The following is a 22607-nucleotide window of genomic DNA, read 5'->3' as shown; positions in this document are numbered from 1 at the left end:
CTGGATTTGCCAGCCTGCCACTTTTACTTTTCACCTTACCACTTTTTGCTTCTACCCTCATTTTACACCCCTCTGTCTCTCTGCACTTGTTCCCATCCCCCTGTTGTGAACCAACCTCCTCTCTCCTAGTCTCTTTAATTTGATTACCACCCCCCAACCATTCTAGTTTAAAGTCACCTCAGTAGCCCTCGCAAATCTCCCCGCCAGGATATTGATCCCCCTAGGATTCAAGTGTAACCCGTCCTTTTTGTACAGGTCACACCTGCGTCAAAAGAGGTCCCAATGATCCAAAAACTTGAATCCCTGCCGCCTGCTCCAATCCCTCAGCCACGCACTTATCCTCCACCTCATTGCATTCCTACTGTCACTGTCGCATAGCACAGGCAGCAATCCCAAGATTACTACCTTTGCGGTTCTTTTTCTCAAGTCCCTTCCTATAATCTCCTTTCAGGACCTCTTCCCTTTTCCTACCTATGTCATTGGTACCTGCATGTACCATGACCTCTGGCTCCTCACCCTCCCACTTCAGGATATCTTGGACGCGATCGGAAATATCCTGGACCCTGGCACCAAGGAGGCAAACTACCATCCGGGTCTCTGGACTGCATCCACAGAATCGCCTGTCTGACCCCCTTACTATCGAGTCCCCTATTACAACTGCCCTCCTCTTCCTTTCCCTACCCTTCTGAGCTACAGGACCAGACTCTGTGCCGGAGGCACGGCCACTGTCGCTTCCCCCAGGTAAGCTGTCCCCCCCAGTAGTACTCAAACAGGAGTACCTATTCTCAAGGGGTACTCTCTATTACCTGACTCTTCCTCTTCCCCCTCCTAACCGTGACCCACTTGTCTGCCTCCTGTGGCCCCAGTGTGACCACCTGCCTGTAACTCCTCTCTATCAACTTCTCACTCTCCCTGACCAGACGAAGGTCATCGAGCTGCAGCTCCAGTTCCCTAACACGGTCCCTTAGGAGCTGCATCTGCTTCTTCATGCTCCTTCATGCTTAGGAGCTGCATGAAGAAGACCTTAATGTATTTGTAGCTGAGTATGAGGCTTATACTTGATGCTACTCATTTGTGACGGCGTCAAATACTCTTAGAAATGGACTTTAGTCAAATTGTTTTGGTTTTTTGATATTTGTTGAGAAAAAAACGTAAGAAGAATAATGTGAGCTGCCTTAATGACTATCACCTAGTAGCAGTCAGGTCTACAGTGATGAAATGCTTTGAGAGGTTGGCCATGACTAGACTGAACTCCTGCCTCATCAAGGACCTGGACCCATTGCAATTTGCCTATTGTCACAATAGGTCAACGGCAGATGCAATCTCAGTGGCTCTTCATATGGCTTTAGACCACCTGGCTAACACAAACAACTATGTCAGGATGCTGTTCATCGACTATAGCTCAGCATTTAATACCATCATTCCCACAAACCTGATTGAGAAGTTGCAGAACCTGGGCCATTGTATCTCCCTCTGCAATTGGATCCTTGACTTCCTAACGGGAAGACCAGAATCTGCGGGGATTGGTGATAACATCTCCTCACTGACGATCAACACTGGTGCACCTCAGGGTTGTGTGCTTAGCCCACTGCTCTAATCTCTATATACACATGACATGATATAGCTCAAATATCATCTATAAATTTGCTGATGATACAACCATTGTTGGTAGAATCTCAGGTGGTGACGAGAGGGCATATAGGAGTGAGATATGCCAACTAGTGGAGTGGTGTCGCAGCAACAACCTGGCACTCAATGTCAGTAAGATGAAATAGCTGATTGTGAACTTCAGGAAGGGTAAGGAACGCATACCAATCCTCATTAAGGGATCAGAAGTGGAGAGAGTGAGCAGTTTCAAGTTCCTAGGTGTCAACATCTCTGAGGATATAACCTGGTCCCAACATATCAATGCAGTTATAAAGAAGGCAAGACAGTGGTTATACTTCATTAGGAGTTTGAAGAGATTTGGCATGTCAACAAATACGCTCAAAAACTAATATAGTTGTACCACGGAGAGCATTCTGACAGGCTGCATCACTGTCTGGTATGGGGAGTGGGGGGGCTACTACACAGGACCAAAAGAAGCTGCAGAAGGTTGTAAATCTAGTCAGCTCCATCTTGGGTACTAGGCTACAAAATATCCAGGACATCTCCAAGGAGCAGTGTGGGCAGTGTCCGTTGTTAAGGACCTCCAGCACCCAGGGCATGCCTTTTTCTCACTGTTAACATCAGGTAGGAGGGACAGAAGCCTGAAGGCACACACTCAGCGATTCAGGAACAGCTTCTTCTCCTCTGCCATCCGATTCCTGAATGGACATTGACATTGGACATTGAACCCTTGGACACTACCTCACTTTTTTAATATATATTATTACTGTTTTTGCACAATTTTTAATCTATTCAATATATGTATACTGTAACTGATTAACTTATTATTTTATTTTGTTCTTTTCTATATTATGTATTGCATTGAACTGCAGCTGCTAAGTTAAGAAATTTCATGCCACATGTCAGTGATAATAAATCTGATTCTGATATTAGTTATTCACCCCATATTGCATTGTACTATATTTTTAGTACCCACGATTAACAAAGGCTGCACCTTCTTTGTTTCCATGCAAAGAATAAAAAAAAGTAATGACATAGTTGGATAGAAACTTGGATGCTACCTTAATTGTAGAATATACTTTCAAGATTATGTACTGTATGTTACTTTGTAGAAATATTTGTGTAATTTCAGCTTTTTTAAATTTTCTTTACATGCAGTAGTATACCCGATTCGGTGTAATGCCTGTTGTAATATTAGCAAATGTTTATTTTTAATTCTACAGGAGCACCGGCAGTTACATGGAAATACAAGAGAGCCCCTTTTGGACAATCTTACATCTGATTTTGATTTGGAATTATTCCGTAAAGCTCAAGCACGCGCCTCAGAGGATCTGGTATGATGTGATTCTAGTTTAATTTGCACTTTATCTGTGGTATATTGAAGTAGAATATCAGCAGAAATAAAAATAACTGTAGTATTGTGCATTTGAAAAAAATATAGTAATTCAGTGTTTGAATTTTATAGTTTGATGCTTAAATTTATTCTTAAAATGCAAAAAATTGAAACTCTTCTGATTTTGCAGACTTCAGTTTTCAAAAATTTTAAAATTTAAGAGTTATTCTGTGGGGAGGGTGTGTGAGGGGGGATATTTTTAGTGATCTGAGTTGGGGTGAAGAGCTAACAACAAAACAATTGAGTTAGATTATTTTTGTAGATTTATTTTGTTGTTGATGCTATTTAAAAAATGTTTTAGTTTAAATTATACAAAATAACAAGTCAAAGCTGAGAAAAATATAATTTCAGCAATTACATTTCATGCAGTTGTTGAAATGGTCTTGGTTAAAGATGTAATGCCTATAGAAGGTTACTTATGCTGCTAATGTTGCAACAATGTGGACCTCGTGTTTGCACATATATTAAAATTTATTCTCAGAAATTTCAAAGCATGATCACAAAAACAGGTGTCCTTTTACCCTCTGGCTATGATTTGCATCTAATGACATTTTGGTGCTGTCATTACATTTTGTAAACTAAGTTTAAATTGTTTTGCCCAGTTCCTAGCCACAATGGGTGCCCATAATATGACACTGGTTGGTTTTAAATTAATGATGCTCAGAATCAAAAATGATTCATGATAAAGATGTGAAATACGCAATGTTGCATTTTGGGCCTAGCTCCTAGCCTGAGAGTTTGATACCAACACTGGATGGCAGCATTGATGAAAAGACAAATGTGAATATTAGTTTTCTGGGCTGAACAATTGTATTTGATGTAATAATATATGTTGGTCTGTATTTAGTTGGTTGAACACTGCTCTTTATTCCTAGAAAAGAAACAAGTCTGAAATTGAAATCACAATGGAGTTAAGATGTTGTAAAAATTAAAATTATTAATAATTGTTGCTGCAATATAATGAATAAATGGCATTGGGCTTTGTTTCTTTTCAAATAAAATGAGACCAATTTTGTAGATCACTCTGATTACTTGAGTGTTATTATACTGCTTCAATTGTCTCTTTATCCTGTAGGAGAAATTGAGGTTACAAGGGCAAATTACAGAAGGCAGTAATATGATTAAGACCATTGTGTTTGGTCGATATGAACTGGATACCTGGTACCATTCTCCATATCCTGAAGAATATGCTCGTCTAGGGAGGCTATACATGTGTGAGTTCTGTCTTAAGTACATGAAAAGTCAGACCATCCTTCGGAGGCATATGGTAGGTCATTTGGTAGCAAAAACTGTTTTGAAAGTTCATCAAGTGATTAGTTATTAGATAAATTTGTTGGTAATTTGGAGTTTTGCTGCAGTTATAAAAACTACATGAAAATAAAATCTGAAACTGAATACAATTCAGTAAGCAATTCGGAAATTACTTGTATTCTAAGATGTTGACTTTCATTACAACCTAGTCTTGGTATAAATGTATTTTTGCATGTAACTAATTGTGATGGTTGATTTATCTAATATGGTAGTTATATTTTTAATATTCTATCTTCACGTAACTTTCTCGTTTACATTGAGCACTATCTCTAGGTATCATGTCAGTCTTTAAAAGTGTGCATTTTCAAAAAAGCATGCCATCTCAGTTTTTTTTTAAATGTTATGTCAATTTGGTTATTGCAAATAACTTACACAGGTAGGGTAGAATTTAATAAAATTAGCTGCACTGTTGGTACGGTTGGTATTTCATTGAGGTTATTTCTTGGACTTGGGCAACAAGTGACAACATTAGCAGAGGGACTTAGACAGCCCCACTCCTTGGGCTACAGACTTGGACATAAGCATTGTACAAATGCAGTTCTCTCCCCACCCTCCATTGTAGCAATATCTCTGCTGTAAATAACACAGAATTTTGTGTAAGCTTGAGCTCTAAATCTCTCTCGGCTTAGTCACAACTGTTCAGACTTTCATAGGATCTTTTTGTGGGCATTGGGGTGAGAAATGATCTTGTCACCCTCTGCTTTGGTGCAAGCCAATTGCTTTATTTTTAATACCTCAGCACAGTGGCTTGGAGTTAACTATCCTATTGGACAAATCTCCTATAAAAATTCCTATTCATTTGAGAAATGTGGATTCTATCTTGCCATTTGAACTTGCCATTGGAAATATTGTAGCGACAAGTGAGATTTATTTATTTATTTTTATTTAGTGATATAGTGTGGAGTAGGCTCTTCTGGCCCTTTCAAGCTACACCACCCTGCAACCCCCATCAACCCCGAATAACCCTAACCTAATTGCAGGACAATTTTTCCATGACCATTTAACCTACCCAGTATGTCTTTGGACTGAGGGAGGAAATCAGAGCACCCGGGGAAAACTCATGCATTCCACAGGGACGACAAATAGAGCCTCCTTACAGATGGTGCTGGAATTGAACTTTGAACTTTGGCCCGAGCTGTAATAGTCAAGCTAATTGCTGCACTGCCATGGAGTCCGTTTCGTAAATGATTTTTTTAATGTGAAAGTTTCATTGCTTTTTTGATTAAGAACTTCTGAAGTTTATTTCCTTATGACCAAAAAAGTCATCAGGTAGAAAGCTAAGGTCCATGGGACCTTGCTTTGTGGATCCAGAATTGACTTGCCCACAGAAGGCAAAGAGTGGTTGTAGATGGGTCATATTCTGCATGGAGGTCGGTCACCAGTGGTGTGCTTCAGGGATCTCTTCTGGGGCCCCTTCTCTTCGTGATTTTTATAAATGACCTGGATGAGGAAGTGGAGGGATGGGTTAGTAAATTTGCTGATGACACAAAGGTTGGAGGTGTTGTGGATAGTGTGGAGGGCTGACAGGTTACTACGGGACATTGATAGGATGCAAAACTGGGCTGAGAAGTGGCAGTGGCAGATGGAGTTCAGGTGAGGTGAGGTGGTTCATTTTGGTAGGTCAAATATGATGGTAGACTATAGTATTAATGGTAAAACTCTTGGCAGTGTGTAGGGTCAGAGGGATTTTGGGGCCCGAGTCCATAGGACACTCAAAGCTGCTGCGCAGGTTGACTCTGGTTAAGAAGGCATACTGTGCATTTGCCTTCATCAATCTTGGGATTGAGTTTGGGAGCTGAGAGATAATGTTGCAGTTATAAAGGACCCTGGTCAGACCCCATTTGGAGTTCTGTGCTCATTTATGAACACCTCACTACAGGAAGGATGTGGAAGCCATAGAAAGGGTGCAGAGGAGATTTACAAGGATGTTGCCTGGATTGGGGAGCATGCCTTATGAGAATAGGTTGAATGAACTCAGCCTTTTCTCCTTGGAGCGACAGAGGATGAGAGGTAACCTGATAGAGGTGTATAAGATGATGAGAGGCATTGATCGTGTGGATAGTCAGAGGTTTTTTCCCAGGGCTGAAATAGCTAACACGAGAGGGCACAGTTTTAAGGTGTTTGGAAGCAGGTACAGAGGAGATATCAGGAGTAAATTTTTTACACAGAGAGTGGTGAGTGTGTGGAGTGGGCTGCTGGCAACGGTGTTGGAGGCAGATACAATAGGGTCTTTTGAGAGACTCCTGGATAGGTACATGGAGCTTAGAAAAATAAAGGGCTATGGGTAACCCTTTCTAAAGCATTATGGGCTGAAGGGCCTGTATTGTGCTGCAGGTTTTCTATGTTTCTAGGTACATATCAGCTAACAAAGTAATCCCACTTCTCTTCTAATTTTCCTTGTAGTCTATTGTCACAATGTTGCATACACACTGTGGGCAATGTACAATGACAGTTAACTAATTAAACTTCAAGGCTCTGAGATCTGGGAGGAAATTAGAGCACTTAGACATACCCATGCAAAGAATATATGCAAACTGTACACATGTAGCACAAGTAGTCAAGATTGAACCTGGGTCATGCTTGAGTTACTACACAAAAAGCTTCAGCTACGCCACTGCTACCCTGTTTTTATTAGTCAAAAAAAGTTAACTGTTGTGTCTTAACCTGCTGTAATTTTGATATCTTATAAATATGGAACTTGCTGTTTACAGCTGGCATAGAAAAGACGTGAAGTATTTAATATAAAATAAAAACAAAATGCTGGAAGAACTCAGCAGATCGGGCAGCATCTGTGAAAAGAGATTGTCGTCTTTTTAGTCTGTGAACCTTAAGAACACAAAATGAACTGGACAGATGGAAATCCCAGCAGAGCAGAGCAAAACTTCTCAAAGGTTGTCTTTCCTGGAAGAGAAGTAGCAGTAATTCAACAGTAAATGAAAATTGAAAGAAAATAGCAAATTGGAAATGTGAAACAATAACTGAAAATGCTGAAAACACTCTGTAAGTCAGTCAGCATCTATGGAAAGAGAAACAGTCAAGTTTTGCATCTGTTCATCTGTCATGAAAAGTTTAAGTGTTGAATTAAGCATCAGTAAAGAAAGTAGAGTTGTAATGTACGAAGTTGAACCTTAGGAATTTATTTCATTTTATGTTCTGCAGAATATGAAAATGGATCAAGTGCTTCCCTGGCATATATGACGAATAAACTCGAAGCCCAAGAAGAGTTTATTCTTCTGTAGAATATATTTCACAATCAACTGCTAGTAGAAATTAATTGAAAATGATCTTAAATACTTTTTCTTAAATTTTAAATTAACTTGAAAATGGGTTGTGTTAGAATGAATGTTGGAAGCTGAATCATTAGCAGTATTTAAAGTAGAGTTGAATAAGCTTTTCAGAGAGACGAACAGAGGGTTATGGAGAAATGGCACAGAAGTGTAGTTGACGTCAGCATAGACTTGCCATTATAGTATTAAATGGTGAGCAGGCTTGAAGAGCCTGAGGCCTACTCCTCTTCTGTTCTTGCTTAGCTGCAAAAGTGATACAACTAGTATAGCTGTTGCCTCACAATTCTAGTTACCCAGACTCAATTCTGATCTCTATGCTGCATTTGTGTGGGGTTTGTACACTATCCCTGTAATTGCATGGATTTCTGACTACTCCAGTTTCTTCCCACATATTAATAATGTGCAGATTGGTGGAATAGTTGTTCACTGTAAATTGCCTCCATTGTGTAGGTGAATGATCGAAATTGGAGGACGTTGATGGAGTGTAGGGAAAATTAAATAGGATTAATGTAATTTGAGTGCTTGATAGTTATTTGAGGAGCCTGTTCTGTGCTGTATAACTTGGCTCTTGGTTGCCCTTGCACTTGCTTCCGTGGTGTGGTCTGTCATTGAGTTTTATTTTAGATGTTTTAAAGCATCTTGACCTTTACCTGTCCTAATATTTTACCTTGAACAAAAAGAACTTGGTTCTTGAATTTAAATTAGCCTGTCATGGGGCATCATATTTCAAGTTAAGTTAAATCACCCAGCCTTTTTCTGGGTGATATTACTGGGTTTTTTTATGCATCTGTCTGTAGAATTGTGCAGTCTTTCCACAAATACTTGTAGCTTTATGTAGCCAAATTTTGAGTAGTTATGAACACTTCTGGTGAATTGTATTCTATTCTGCAAGTATTTACTTCATTCATTTTGGGAAAGTTATGTACTCTGAAAATTACATTTTCTTCCATACTAAAGATGAAAGTAGGTTTGAATCCTGGGCTCTAAACATAGAATTTCACATTGGGTTTTGTGTTAGGCAGAAAGTATTTAAAAATATAAAATTAATTCATTTCTCTCTGGAAAAATGTATTATTCTGTGTCTAGCCTTAATTGCTCTTTTTTATATTACTTCCAGGCAAAGTGTGTATGGAAACATCCTCCAGGGGATGAAATCTATAGAAAAGGAAATATATCAGTGTTTGAAGTGGATGGAAAGAAAAATAAGGTACTTTTTATTTTTAAATAAAATGAAAGTTTCAGCAAGTGAATGATTGTGTTCATTTTACTTCATAGTTGAATCTATTGAAAACTTATTCTACCAAATAATATTTCAAATTATTTTACAACAATCCAGTATTAATTTTGAAAACTATTAGTAACTGATGTATACTACTTGGAGCAATCCCGGTGATTATGTATACATGTTTTGTGCTGACTGCAAATGTTGAAATTGTGCTCAAATCCTGGAGATTGATGTACACCAGTATTTCTTTCCAGAGCTTCTTGCAGAACACCACTATTTATCTTCAATCCATAAAAACACTATTTACCATGTTGTTCTGTAGCTAAGCCAATTTCTTACCCATACTGCTACTACTACTCCTTTTGTGCTAGGGGCTTCAACCTTGCTTATGAGCCTATTATGTGATACTTTATCAAACGATGGCAAATAAGGGAATTTCATTCAGCTAATTATCGACAAATCATGTTTTTGCTATATAACCTATGCACCTTCTAGTTTTACTATGTCTCAGCATCCAATGAAAGAAAAGACCAACCCAGCAGCATTGTTGATGCATCTTCTTTTGGCTTTTCTGCACCGGGGCAAAAAAAGACTCCAGGGATAACAACACAGCTCGCAGTCTTCAGTTGTCAGATCAGAAATGAATTATCACCTGATCTGTATTCCCTTTTACAACATGCATTGAAAGAAAATCACTTTTTTTCCCTTTTGGCCCGTAAACTCACCTTTTTGCTCTTTATTGGGGGAAATGTAGTTTCAAGTCTATGATATTTTTACAGTTGAACATCTTTCCTTGAATGAACAGGAATGGAAGTTTACTTTGATTAGGAACTGATTAGAGTGTCTAAGTATTTTTCTTGTTGGAACTTTAAACTTTTGTTTCCATCTAACAAAAATTTCAGAAGATTAATGTGTTCTCTCTTCACAACTGCTCTTTGGGCAAAGGCAATGTCCTGTATGAAAGATTGCAAGTTTTGAATGATATGATAATAGTAGGATCCCTGCATTTGTCTTAATTTCTTTTAACTTCTAAAGACTTCAACTTTTTAAAGAGATCTGCTTTTAATTCCTCTACAATGACTTAAGCTATGTAAACTTATTTATTGCTGTCTTGCTGAAGAAAGTTTTGGTCTCTCGTAGGCCTTTTTGAATTTTAAATGAAATGTTTTAATGATTTATTTCTTCTATTGGTTCTAGATCTACTGCCAGAACCTGTGCCTTCTGGCGAAGCTATTTTTGGACCACAAGACATTATATTATGATGTAGAACCTTTCTTGTTTTATGTGATGACAGAAGCTGATAATACAGGATGTCATCTTGTTGGATATTTCTCCAAGGTAGAGGATGTTAATAGTTTTTGTGTCTTTATTTTGTCAATTTGAATGAATTTGCAGAAAATATTGAAGAATTGGGCATATTGCTAATGAAATATTGGATAAATAATCTGCTGGAAATTTGGTAGTGATCAATGATGAGTTTGAATCTCCATATCATTATTAATGCATAAAATCATTCAAGTCTTTGAGACAAAACAGAAGCACCCCATAAATCATAAATTGTTCCAAATTGCTTGACGATATGCATTCCTTAGTTGCTGGCCTCATGAAAGTGACACCTTCAGGTCAATCTCCCTATGTTTAAAGAAATAAAACACATGAAATGTCCTGTAATAAGACCATAAGACAAGGAGCAGAAGTTGGCCATTTGGCCCATCGAGTCTGCTCCGCCATTTTATCATGAGCTGATCCATTCTCCCATTTAGTCCCACTCCCCCGCCTTCTCACCATAACCTTTGATGCCCTGGCTACTCAGATACCTATCAATCTCTGCCTTAAATACACCCAATGACTTGGCCTCCATTGCTGCCCGTGGCAACAAATTCCATAGATTCACCACCCTCTGACTAAAACAATTTCTTTGCATTTCTGTTCTGAATGGGCGCCCTTCAATCCTTAAGTCATGCCCTCTCGTACTAGACTCCCCCATCATGGGAAACAACTTTGCCACATCCACTCTGTCCGTGCCTTTCAACATTCGAAATGTTTCTATGAAGTCTGCCCTCATTCTTCTAAACTCCAAGGAATACAGTCCAAGAGCGGACAAACGTTCCTCATATGTTAACCCTTTCATTCCCGGAATCATTCTAGTGAATCTTCTCTGTACCCTCTCCAACATCATATCCTTCCTTAAATAAGGAGACCAAAACTGCCCACAGTACTCCAAGTGAGGTCTCACCAGCGCCTTATAGTGCCTCAACATCACATCCCTGCTCCTATACTCTATTCCTCTAGAAATGAATGCCAACATTGCATTCACCTTCTTCACTACTGACTCAACCTGGAGGTTAACCTTAAGGGTATCCTGTACGAGGACTCCCAAGTCCCATTGCATCTCAGAACTTTGAATTCTTTCCCCATTTAAATAATAATCTGCCCGTTTATTTCTTCTGCCAAAGTGCATAACCATACACTTTCCAACATTGTATTTCATTTGCCTCTTCTTTCCCCATTCTTCCAATCTATCCAAGTCTCTTTGCAGACTCTCCGTTTCCTCAGCACTATGGCCCCTCCACCTATCTTCGTATCGTCAGCAAACGTAGCCACAAAGCCATCTGTTCCATAATCCAAATCGTTGATGTACAATGTAAAAAGAAGCGGCCCCAAAACCGACCCCTGTGGAACACCACTGGTAACCGGCAGCCAACCAAAATAGGATCCTTTTACTCACACTCTCTGTTTCCTGCCAATCAGCCAATGCTCTATCCACATAGGTAACTTCCCTGTAATTCCATGGGCTCTTATCTTGTTAAGTAGCCTCATGTGTGGCACCTTGTCAAAGGCCTTCTGAAAATCTAAATATACAACATCCACTGCATCTCCCTTGTCTAGCCTACTGTTAATTTCTTCAAAAAATTGTAATAGGTTTGTCAGGCAGGATTTTCCTTTAAGGAATCCATGTTGAGTTCTGCCTATCTTGTCATATGCCTCCAGGTATTCTGTAACCTCATCCTTGACAATCGACTCCAACAACTTCCCAACCACAGATGTCAAGCTAACAGGTCTATAATTTCCTTTTCGCTTCCTTGCCCCCTTCTTAAATAGCGGAGTGACACTTACAATCTTGCAATCCTCCGGAACCATGCCAGAATCTATCAACTTTTGAAAGATCATCACTAATGCCTCTGCAATCTCCACAGCTACTTCCTTCAGAACACGAGAGTGCATTCCATCTGGTCTGGGAGATTTATCTACCTTTAGACTATTCAGCTTCCTGAGTACTTTCTCTGTTGTAATTGTGACTGCGCACATTTCTCTTCCCTGCCACCCTTGAGTGTCTGGTATACTGCTGATGTCTTCCTCAGTGAAGACTGATGCAAAATACTCATTCAGTTCCTCCGCCATCTCCTTATCTCCCATTACAATTTCTCCAGCATCATTTTCTATCGGTCCTATATCTACTCTCACCTGTCTTTTACTCTTTATATACTTGAAAAAGCTTTTAGTATCTTCTTTGATATTATTTGCTAGCTTCCTTTCATAGTTAATCTTTTCCCTCTTAATGACCTTATTAGTTTCCTTTTGTAAGCTTTTAAAAACTTCCCAATCCTCCGTCTTCCCACTAATTTTTCCTTCCTTGTATGCCCTCCCCTTTGCTTTAACTTTGGCTTTGACTTCTCTTGTCAGCCACGGTTGCATCCTTTTTCCATTCGAAAATTTCTTCTTTTTTGGAATATACCTGTCTTGCACCTTCCTCACTTCTCGCATAAACTCCAGCCACTGCTGCTCTGCTGTCTTTCCTGCCAGTGTCCCTTTCCAGTTAACTTTGGCCAGTTCCTCTCTCATGCCACTGTAATTTCCTTTACTCCACTGAAATACCAACACATCAGATTTTGGCTTCTCTTTTTCAAATTTCACAGTGAACTCAGTCATGTTATGATCACTGCCTCCTAAGGGTTCCTTCACCTCAATCTCTCTAATCACCTCTGGTTCATTACACAATACCCAATCCAGTACGGCCGATCCCCTAGTGGGCTCAACACCAAGCTGTTCTAAAAAGCCATCTCGCAGACATTCTACAAATTCTCTCTCTTGAGATCCAGTGCCGACCTGATTTTCCCAATCTACTCGCATGTTAAAATCCCGCACAATTATCATAACACTGCCCTTCTGACAAGCCTTTTCTATTTCCAGTTGTAATTTGTAGTCCACATCCCTGCAGCTGTTTGGAGGCCTATAAATAACTGCCATCAGGGTCCTTTTACCCCTGCGATTTCTTAGCTCAACCCATAAAGATTCTGCACCTTCTGATCCTATATCACCTCTTTCTAATGATTTAATATCATTTCTTACCAGTAAAGCCACGCCTCCCCCTCTGCCTACCTTCCTATCCTTCCGATACACCGTGTATCCTTGGACGTTCAGCTCCCAGAGACATGCATCCTTTAGCCACGTCTCGGTGATGGCCACAATATCATACCTGCCAATCTGTAGCTGTACAGCAAGATCATCCACCTTATTCCTTATGCTGCGTGCATTAAAGTATAACACCTTAATACCAGTATTTGGTACTTTTCGCTTTGATTTCACTACAACTTTATTGCACTGCAACTCATCCCAATGGCTACAAATTTGCCCCATCACCTGTCTGTCTTTCCTGACATCTTTACTGCTCACTATCTTAGATTTATTTCTGTAATAAGTTGTAATGCTACTTATGTAAATTAAGACTTCTACAGTATATCAGCAATGCCACTTGATCTTTCTTGCACAGGGGAACAATTGAAACTTGTTCTTTTTCATTCCAGTATGTTTCATGTTTAGTCTTGGAGATTTTCAAAATTTCTCTTTTTTAGTGTGCATAATTTCTTTTTATCCTTTTAAAATCACAATCTCATTCACCTGCTCCATTTATTTCTCTTTCTGACTCATAATGCATTTCTGATTCTTTCCCATCTTTTAATTCTGTCACTGAGACTATTGGCCCTAATGTTGCTTCTGAACCCACTTTCCCTGCTGTGAGCTCATTCTCAGTAATTTAAGCAACTAAATATTTAAAAGATGGAAAAAATCTAATCAGCCAGCCATGTAATGCTTCCTTCCAGGAAATGTTTGTAAGATGTGTTGTTTCTGTACATTATTTTAATGCCAGCCTTTCACTTAAGTTTGGTTATTGATGCAGTGTTTATGGTTATATATGAATATTGATGGATCTTGGGCTGAAGAACACACTAGGTAGATTAATATTATATCAATATTAAAGCATCTGGTACCTAGATTATATAATTATCTAAAAAATGTACTGTGTGGTGATTTGTGTGAGGAAATTATACTGCCTCATAACTCATTTTGTTTTTTTACTGCATCTTACCCAGCTTTTAATAAAAATCTGCAATTTGAAAGATAAGATATCCAAGCATAATAGGTTTCTTTACCAAGGGAACATCTAAATCATCATTTTGATATATTCAAATAGTTTTTAGTGTTTGTAATATTAGCATAGAATTCATAAGCAATTGAAGCAACTGTCAAACCCCCTCAGGGCAGTTGAGCTCAAGGGTCTTTAAGAGAATTTAATTTATGTTGAATAAATTTATCCAAGCTCATTCAGAGATGTTTTTTTTTGTTGTCAATGGATTCACAGTATCTCAGATTCATAATCAGGGAATTCATACAGAGCACATCTAACCCAGGAGACCTTGTACAAATGGAGTAAACATTTCACATGAATGAATTCTGCACATTTTATTCAAGCCATTTGGGAAATAATAGCATGAATGCCTAAAGCGAATATAGACTTTGCATTCTAAAAGAATCCAGTGCATTATTTCTACTCTGTCATCACTAACAGCAAAAATAGTGGTTTATTTCAGCTTTGAAATATCTGAAGAAAGGAATAAAGAGCAGGAAGTCCTGCTTATCATAGTTCATCCATCAATTATCTTAGTTCTGTCATTGTAACAAATGTATTTTTGTTTGAGTATCCTTCATAAGTTTATTGCATTACTTTGAATACATCTGGACTGTTGAAGAATCAATGTAATGGAAAAAAGAGTCAATGCAGCAGGGATGTGGTTCCTCAGAAGAATGCTATGCATCATATAAGTATAGAATAACCAACGAAGTTCTACAGAGAACGAAAACAAAACATACATTACTTAAAAAAATCAGAAAACGGCAATCAAAATTCTTTGGACACATCATGCGAAGAGAGACATTAGAACATTTAGTTACAACTGGAAAGCTGGAAGGAAAAAGAAGCAGAGACAGACAGAGAATGAGAATGATAGATGGAATAACATCATGGCTAGAAACAGGGGAGGCAACAACTACAATTCGGAGGGTCAGGGACTGTGATGGATGGAGAGACATGATTGCCCACGCCGAATGGCAAGGCACCTGAATGAATGAGTGTTGGAGATCTGACAACTTTAAAAATTCTTTCTCAAAAATGGGAAGAATGGAATTATTGCCTAACTCTTGCTGTGCTTTTGTAAATATGCTGGACTGCCTTGAATCACTGCAGTTTTCTTTCTTTTTGTGTAACTGAGTGTCTTGCTGGACATGATTTAAGAGGCAGCTAAAAGTCATCTATGTTATGGAGCTGTAGTCATATATTGGCTAACTGGATAAGGGAGAAATTATTATTTACAATCCAGTAGCCTTGTCATTATTAATGGCACTATTTACATGAAAAAGTACTTATTTAGTATCTTCAGTGGGATTTGGATTTGCCTTCTTAGGATAATTGATGCAGTAAAGACATAGCAAATAGTACCAGGAATAGGCCATTCAACCCCTTGTGCTGTTCTTTCATTTTATACCATCGTGGCTGCTCTTTTGCCTCAGCATTACTTTACTGTGTTGATCCTATATCCATAGATTCTCCCAGTATCTCAATACCAAACTGTCTTGAATATAGTAAGCAACTGAGCCTCCATTGCTATATTGGTTAGTGAATTCCAAAGGTTCACCACACTGAGTGAAGACATTTCTTTTCATGTTTGTACAGAATGGCTGATGCCATTTTTAAGAAAATAACTATCGTTATTGAGGTCCCAGCCAGGAGAAATGAATCCTGCATCTACCCTGTCAAGGTTTAATCACATTAAGGGTTATTGACTTGAAACTCTTACTCTGGCAAGCAATTCTGCCTGACCTCCTGATATCTCCAATTTCTGCTTTTGTTTCAGGATTTTCATTTCATAAAGCTTACCATGTTTTAGGGCTGCCTTCCAACCATGCTATTTTACCAGAAAGCTGCGGTTATTTCTTCAATTCATGCTAGTGTTTTTCAAGGAAGTCTTGATCTGCAACACTACAGGCATCTGGGACTTCAGTTATTCCTGTGGTGAATTCAATAACCAGAAACTTGGTAGAGATAGTTTTTTTTACCTCGTGTGAAATACACTTTCAAAAAAAAGGCAAGAGCTTTAGTCGGTTTTAGTATCCTGTCAAAGATTCATCAATGCCGTGTATTTGAATGAGCTATTGATAAAAGGAAACAATTTTGCTGTAGTGTTGAATCATTAAATTGGTTGTTTTCACACATGTTCTCATTAACAGATTGAAGTTGGAAGAATACTGCTATGAAAATATACAAGTAACCAGTATCTGGTGTGTTTGATTTTCATTTCAGGAGAAGAACTCGTTCCTCAACTATAATGTGTCATGCATTTTGACAATGCCACAGTATATGAGACAAGGATTTGGAAAAATGCTTATTGACTTCAGTATGTATTGAAATATAATAACAGTAACTATTTGGACTATTACTTAAATGTTCTGATTCATACTCCAATTATAGATGCCTGGTTTGATGCAAAAGCATAATATAAATTTATATTTTATCTAGCTTTGTGACTGCAATGAGCACACTCACCTCTGGAGTAGGGAATAAATTGTTTAGTTGCAGGCTCAGTTCATTTCTACTATTTTCCTTTGTACCAATATGTCAATAACTGCCAGTAGTATTGAATTAAGTGCTTACTGTAAATTCTTCAGAAGTTCAGTGATTTGATGTATTTCGTGCTGTATTGGTTGACTCAACCATTATGTCGAACAAATGTTGACTCTTAAGGTGGGGAAATGCTTTTTTTTGTTGTGACTTTAGAATATGTTGTGCAAGTTATTATAGATTGGTTGCAGTATATGAGCCAGGTATTTTGATCCTGAATTCCCTTTTCCAACTATTGCGAGATTGGAGATTTACCTTTGATTTTCCTGGATGAAGATCTGAACCATTCTCTTTTTTTATTTCAAGGTTGATTTTTTTTTTCAGTGAAATCAGAAATGAAGTCAGATTTTCATGTTTCATAATGTGGTGGAGGCTGACACTTTAATTCCTTAGATTGTCAAAAGTTCCATATGTTTTATGCCCATACATAACAAAAATAAACTTGCTTTTAAGGATGCACGACTTTTTAATGCCAGTCATTGTCATTTAAAGAACATTGATTCTTTAAATATGAGGTGGGGATGAATTACTTGTGGTACAATGCACGTGAATTTGAAAAGTACTACAAGTTTTACAAAATGAGTTCATCCTTTTAATTCAGTTATATTTATCTTTCTTGAAAAAGGCTATTTGTTGTCTAAGGTAGAAGAAAAGGTTGGTTCCCCTGAGCGCCCGCTGTCGGACCTGGGACTCATCAGCTACCGCAGCTATTGGAAGGAAGTGTTACTACGTTATTTGCATAACTTCCAGGGCAAAGAAATTTCTATCAAAGGTGAATATTATCCGTGGACTTAATTGTGCAGTTTTTAAAAAGGATATTGTGTTTTGCTGTTTTAGGTCTTGTTTCTTTTTTTTTCTGTTGAGGACAACAAAATAATTTTCTTGGTGCCTTGTGACATAACTGCCCCCATCTGGATCCATACTTAGGCCAGCAACACTGCAGATAATTGTAGCTCCTTACTTGAAATTAGCTAACTGATTTACATTGATATCAAATATGATTCACTGACTGGCACTTTATCAATAAAGGAAACTTAGAAACTTATGAACAGGCAGTATATTTGCAATTTTATTGCCTTTGTCCACTTTTTTTTTGGATGTCTTGAATTGCCTATGTTCTTCAGAAATTTTGTTTGTCTAAATCTTAAAATATGAATAAGGTTTTTTTAGAAAATGTATTTGATAAAGGTAGACATTTCATTGCAGATTAGTGAAACAGTTTTCAGTGAAGAGAAATAAAACAGAAAATACTTAACACAAAGCAAGGCAGGCAGCATCTTTGAAGATAGAAAACACTGCAGAACCTCAAATGTTTACTCTTTTTCTCTCTCCATTGATGTATGAGGTGAATATTTCTAGCATTTTCTGTTTTGTTTCAGATTTCAACATCTGTAATATTTTGCTTTTGTCTCAGTGAATAGAGCTTCGTGTAATATACCCTGAAGTACTGCATTCTCAAAAAACTGAACAGAAATTTGCTAATGTAAATGATCATGCATTTAAGATACATATCCAATGCAAGTTAATTTACCTTGGCAATTTCAGTATTGAAATTTACCTTGGCAAATCTACTTTCATTGCAGAGCACAGAGACACATCTGGAAGGTGTAACTGCTGGCAGATGCTATTAAGAGTAGCATTTTCTTTCTGCAGGTTACATTGAACTTGCACACAATCTATACAACAAGATGTCAAAGGTTCATACATTGTAAAAGTACCACTTTCATAATGCAATAGTTTACTCAAATTACTAAACAATATTCTTCCAGAAATAAGTCAAGAAACAGCCGTCAATCCTGTGGACATTGTCAGCACCCTTCAGGCATTACAGATGCTGAAGTACTGGAAAGGAAAACATTTGGTTTTAAAACGGCAGGTAATTAAAGTTCTGTTAATAGAATACGTTCTTAGAATTCCCTCTTAGTTTTTTCTTATCATTTGCAATGCTGAAATATGGCATTTTTATCACTGATATTTTGATAAACAGCAGACTAAATTTTTATTGAACATAAATGACAGATATTAACAAATTTTTGATTTGGTAACTTCTTCTACCTCTTCTCTGCTTCTCCTTAGAGTAAGCTCTGATAGCAAATGAAGTACTTTATATTAATATTTAATGTTAAAATGCTTATCAAGAAAGATTGAATTTGCATTTATTTTGTGCCTTTTGCAGATGCCCCAAAGTAAACACTGTTCATTGTAAGCGAATATAGCAGTCTATTTCTTGCAAAGAACAGTGAGATAAAGGTTTTCTGTTAAAACTTATATGTTTAATTATATTTGTTGGCCAGGAGGTAAGAATGGCCCTACAGTTTTCTCAAATATTGTGTTTTTGTTTAAGATTTGCTTAATTTGTTAAATGGGGTCCATGATTTGAAGTTTTGTTTGAAAGAGGATAATTCAGGAATGGTACTGCACGGACTTGGGTGACCAGGTAATAGAATGGTGTTGAACTCAGTATTCTGATTCAGAATCCAGCCCAAAACAAACTTAGACAAAAAAAACTATCTTCAAGCAGGTGAAATATTTGGCCTTGTCGTGGCATGCTCATTAGTTTTTGCCGCGTGCCCACTATTCCAAGTGTGAGCAATGTCTGAGGTTTGGGAAAGATGCCTGAGGTATAATATGCCTGGTACAACTGGGGAAGGGAATGGGTTCAAGCCTTGGTCTTTTTAGGTTTGGGGTGACATCAGGGACAGCAGTGTTCTGTGTAATAAATGGGAGTGGGTGATGGTGTGGGGACGAATTGCTTTACAACAGTTCCAATCTAGTATTATATAATTAAAATCTAAATCAGGAATCCCCAACAATTGTGGTTCCTCAACCAAAGTGACCCGAGTTTAGCTACAGTGCTTAACAGAGAGCCTTGTCGGCTGAATGATGTATTATATGATTTTCTGCACTAATGCTGTTGAATTTCTAGAGTGATGCCAAAATGATAGGTTTCAGATTTATTCTGCATAATATTAATTTTTCTTTGTGTAATACTGAAAAATGAATTTCTTCTAGTTTTTTTTGAGCAAACCTTTAAAATACCCAATGAAATACTATGAAGCATAGATGTCTGTGGTTTTAATTGTATTGCACATTGTTTACAATGTTGAAATATTGGAAAATGTAATAACGAACATTTCCCAGAAATTAATATCACTCTCAGCACCTGGGCACTTAACACGAGCTATCCTTGTGCACTTGATACCTTTCTTAACATCAGTCACTCTTGATCAAAAGTTTTATTTTGAAGTGCTTTTGAATGAACTTTAACTTAACATATTTGGGAACAGACACCAATGATATTTATGCCATGGTGATAGCATGATTATGCCATGGATGTTGGTGAGTTTAATCTGTTGCCTAGAATCCCCCCCTCAAAAAAAAACTACTGGTCTTAGTCTTATAACCCTACTGGTCTCCAATTCCTTGGCCTATCACTTGCCTTGCTCTCTTCCCCAGGAGCACCAAAAGACCTGAATTGAGTCCCAGGCAGCACATTTTCAATTTGGAGAAGAGCAATATCTAGTCACTTAGCGTGCTCTAAGCTTGCTAGGCGAGAATTCTGTTCTGCATACACCTACCTGCCAATTTTTTTTTTACTTTGTTAACTCTGAATTTTGGATGCAGGTAACTGTGCAGTATACTTAATTTTCATAATAAATAATATTTTTTGACTTGTTGCTTGCCATACAATGACCGTCTATGATAATTGCTTCAGCTTTCACATTTTTTTGTTTCACTTTAGGATCTAATAGATGAATGGCTGGCCAAAGAAGCAAAGCGAACAAATGGAAACAAAACCATAGACTCCAGCTGTTTGAAGTGGACACCACCTAAAGGAACTTAGTTGGATATTAGTTCTATCTCAGCAAAAGGCACCTAACAGCTAGTGAATGCAAAGCAGAAGTTCCAATAGCAAATTTTTAGCCTTACCTCTGCTTATTCTGCAGAGGGCATAGTAAAGCGTACTACCCCAGCAAATATAGAATTGTGCTTTTTTTCCTATTTGTTGTTTGTGGTAGCACTTCCAACAATGCAGCTTGACACATGTTAGGAAAGACAAATGGGCTTGAATTTTTTAGATGTACAATCTGAAATGTATCAGAACAATCAGTTTAAACTTCGGTGTTTTTAAAATTTTCGCTGAAATGTTCAGCTTTAATCATGAAGGTAAAAGATTTTTATGTCAAAGGTGAATAAATAAGAGTGGTGCAATCCCTTTTTGGATTTTGAGAGAGTGTCTGTGTCACTTCAAGTTTTTAACTAGCATTTTAAATAAGTGTTCTTAATTTGCTGTCTGTTTTAAAAGTTCGAATTGCTGTTTAAAAAATGATGGATTTCATGATTTGGTACATTTCTGAATGGTTGGAAAACAACAGGGGAGGTAGAGCACAATGTTCACTCCTTTCATCAACCTGAGGAGCTACATCAACATGGCTCTCACCTTCAACTGATGTACTGTAAATATCACTCAAATTTGTATGGAGGCTACATGTCAAATTGTTTTCAGTTATTTGAATTGTAAAGTAAAATATTGTTTTCAAGGTAGGAAGTGTGCTTCCCAATTACCCCCAAAATTTGCATTGTACCATATTACAGTAAAAAGCACAATTTAATAACTTTGTGTTCAAAAATCAAACACACGAATAATTCGACTCTTTCAAAGCCCTTGGTAAACTGATGCAATACCAGAGTGGTCATCCTAACATCCATGGAAAGGAATGAAAAATGGAAAGATTGGCTATTGTTTCAAAAAAATGCAATTTTTCAATATAGACCATTCTCCTTACTTGTTAAACACAAATGGTTAGATTTAATAAGCACTCCATCCTTCCCACAGTTCCTTAATTGAATATGTATATTAAAATCTTTAAGTAATAAAAACAAACCTTAATCCAAATGAGGGAATGCATGTTATATATGTGAAACTTTATAATGGAAAATTATTGTTGCAGACAATACTTTGCTGGTGAAGGTATTGAATGGTTCATGATTTCGATAAAACTGGCCCATTTTACTCTTAAAAGATATAAACTTTCAAGTGAAGCTGTATTTGGTATTGTAGTACGCACAGTTGTCACGTGGTGTCTTAACACTCTTTAAAAGTTATATCACTGGCAGCTAACTTAGCTCTAAACAAAAGCTTGACATCTTTGTAAATGGAGCCTTGTTTGGTGTGAATAGAAGGGAACCTGTTTTGCCCTTTAGAATTGAACCAGGGTACGCAATTAGTCAGCTGACATTGCTGTGCCAACTTAGACTTGAGGAACATTACTTAATTTCTTGGTGTACCAAATGTGATGTGATGCCTTCTGTACCTGCTTATAAATAAAGCATGTTGTACAGTGTGTTTTCAGGAGTTAATGACTTTATGGTGTTTGGAAATAACCTGTAAATTGAAATGAAAGTTAGATGTGATTGCCAAGTTCACTAGTTTTCAGCAGATTGATTCAAATATTTAGTGGCTGCATTAATGACTTTTTAAAAATTAGGATACAGCGCAGAATAGGGCCTTCCTTCCGGTCCTTCAAACTGTGCCGCCCAACAATCCCCCAATTTACAAAAATCCTAGCCTGATCATGGGACAATTTATACTAACCTACTAACTGATACATCTTTGGACTGTGGGAGGAAACTGGACACCTTCACCCAGACGACCCGGCTAGGGTTGATCAGGCCCCAGCTTGTGTCCCAGCAGGATTTGATCCATGGGTCACAGCTGTTGATAATTCATAGCCATCTGAAGGTTTGCTGAGCAGGATCCGATGATCCTGACGGCTCTCTTCTTTGCAGTTTCTGTAATGCCAAGAGAGTAGGTTCTGCACAGTAAGC

The 22607-nt window shown here is 37.8% G+C and overlaps 1 protein-coding gene across 5 annotated transcripts in view; it reads left to right on the top strand.

Annotated features, from left to right (window-relative positions):
• Positions 1-22123, top strand: part of kat7b (K(lysine) acetyltransferase 7b) — an 85690-nt gene extending 63567 nt beyond the window's left edge. For all 5 annotated transcript variants that reach the window (XM_063037586.1, XM_063037581.1, XM_063037584.1 and 2 more), the window contains 8 exons: positions 2832-2942; positions 4077-4268; positions 8717-8806; positions 10022-10162; positions 16461-16554; positions 17404-17550; positions 18548-18654; positions 20521-22123. In XM_063037586.1, coding sequence (XP_062893656.1) covers positions 2832-2942; positions 4077-4268; positions 8717-8806; positions 10022-10162; positions 16461-16554; positions 17404-17550; positions 18548-18654; positions 20521-20622 — 984 coding nt within the window. In that variant the 3' untranslated portion in view covers positions 20623-22123. The remainder of the gene's footprint in view (positions 1-2831; positions 2943-4076; positions 4269-8716; positions 8807-10021; positions 10163-16460; positions 16555-17403; positions 17551-18547; positions 18655-20520) is intronic.
• Positions 22124-22607: the final 484 nt, after the last annotated feature.

This window comes from Mobula hypostoma, chromosome X1 (assembly GCF_963921235.1).
Source record: "Mobula hypostoma chromosome X1, sMobHyp1.1, whole genome shotgun sequence".
Classification (NCBI taxonomy): domain Eukaryota; kingdom Metazoa; phylum Chordata; class Chondrichthyes; order Myliobatiformes; family Myliobatidae; genus Mobula; species Mobula hypostoma.
This window is presented reverse-complemented; position numbering and strand designations above follow the sequence as displayed.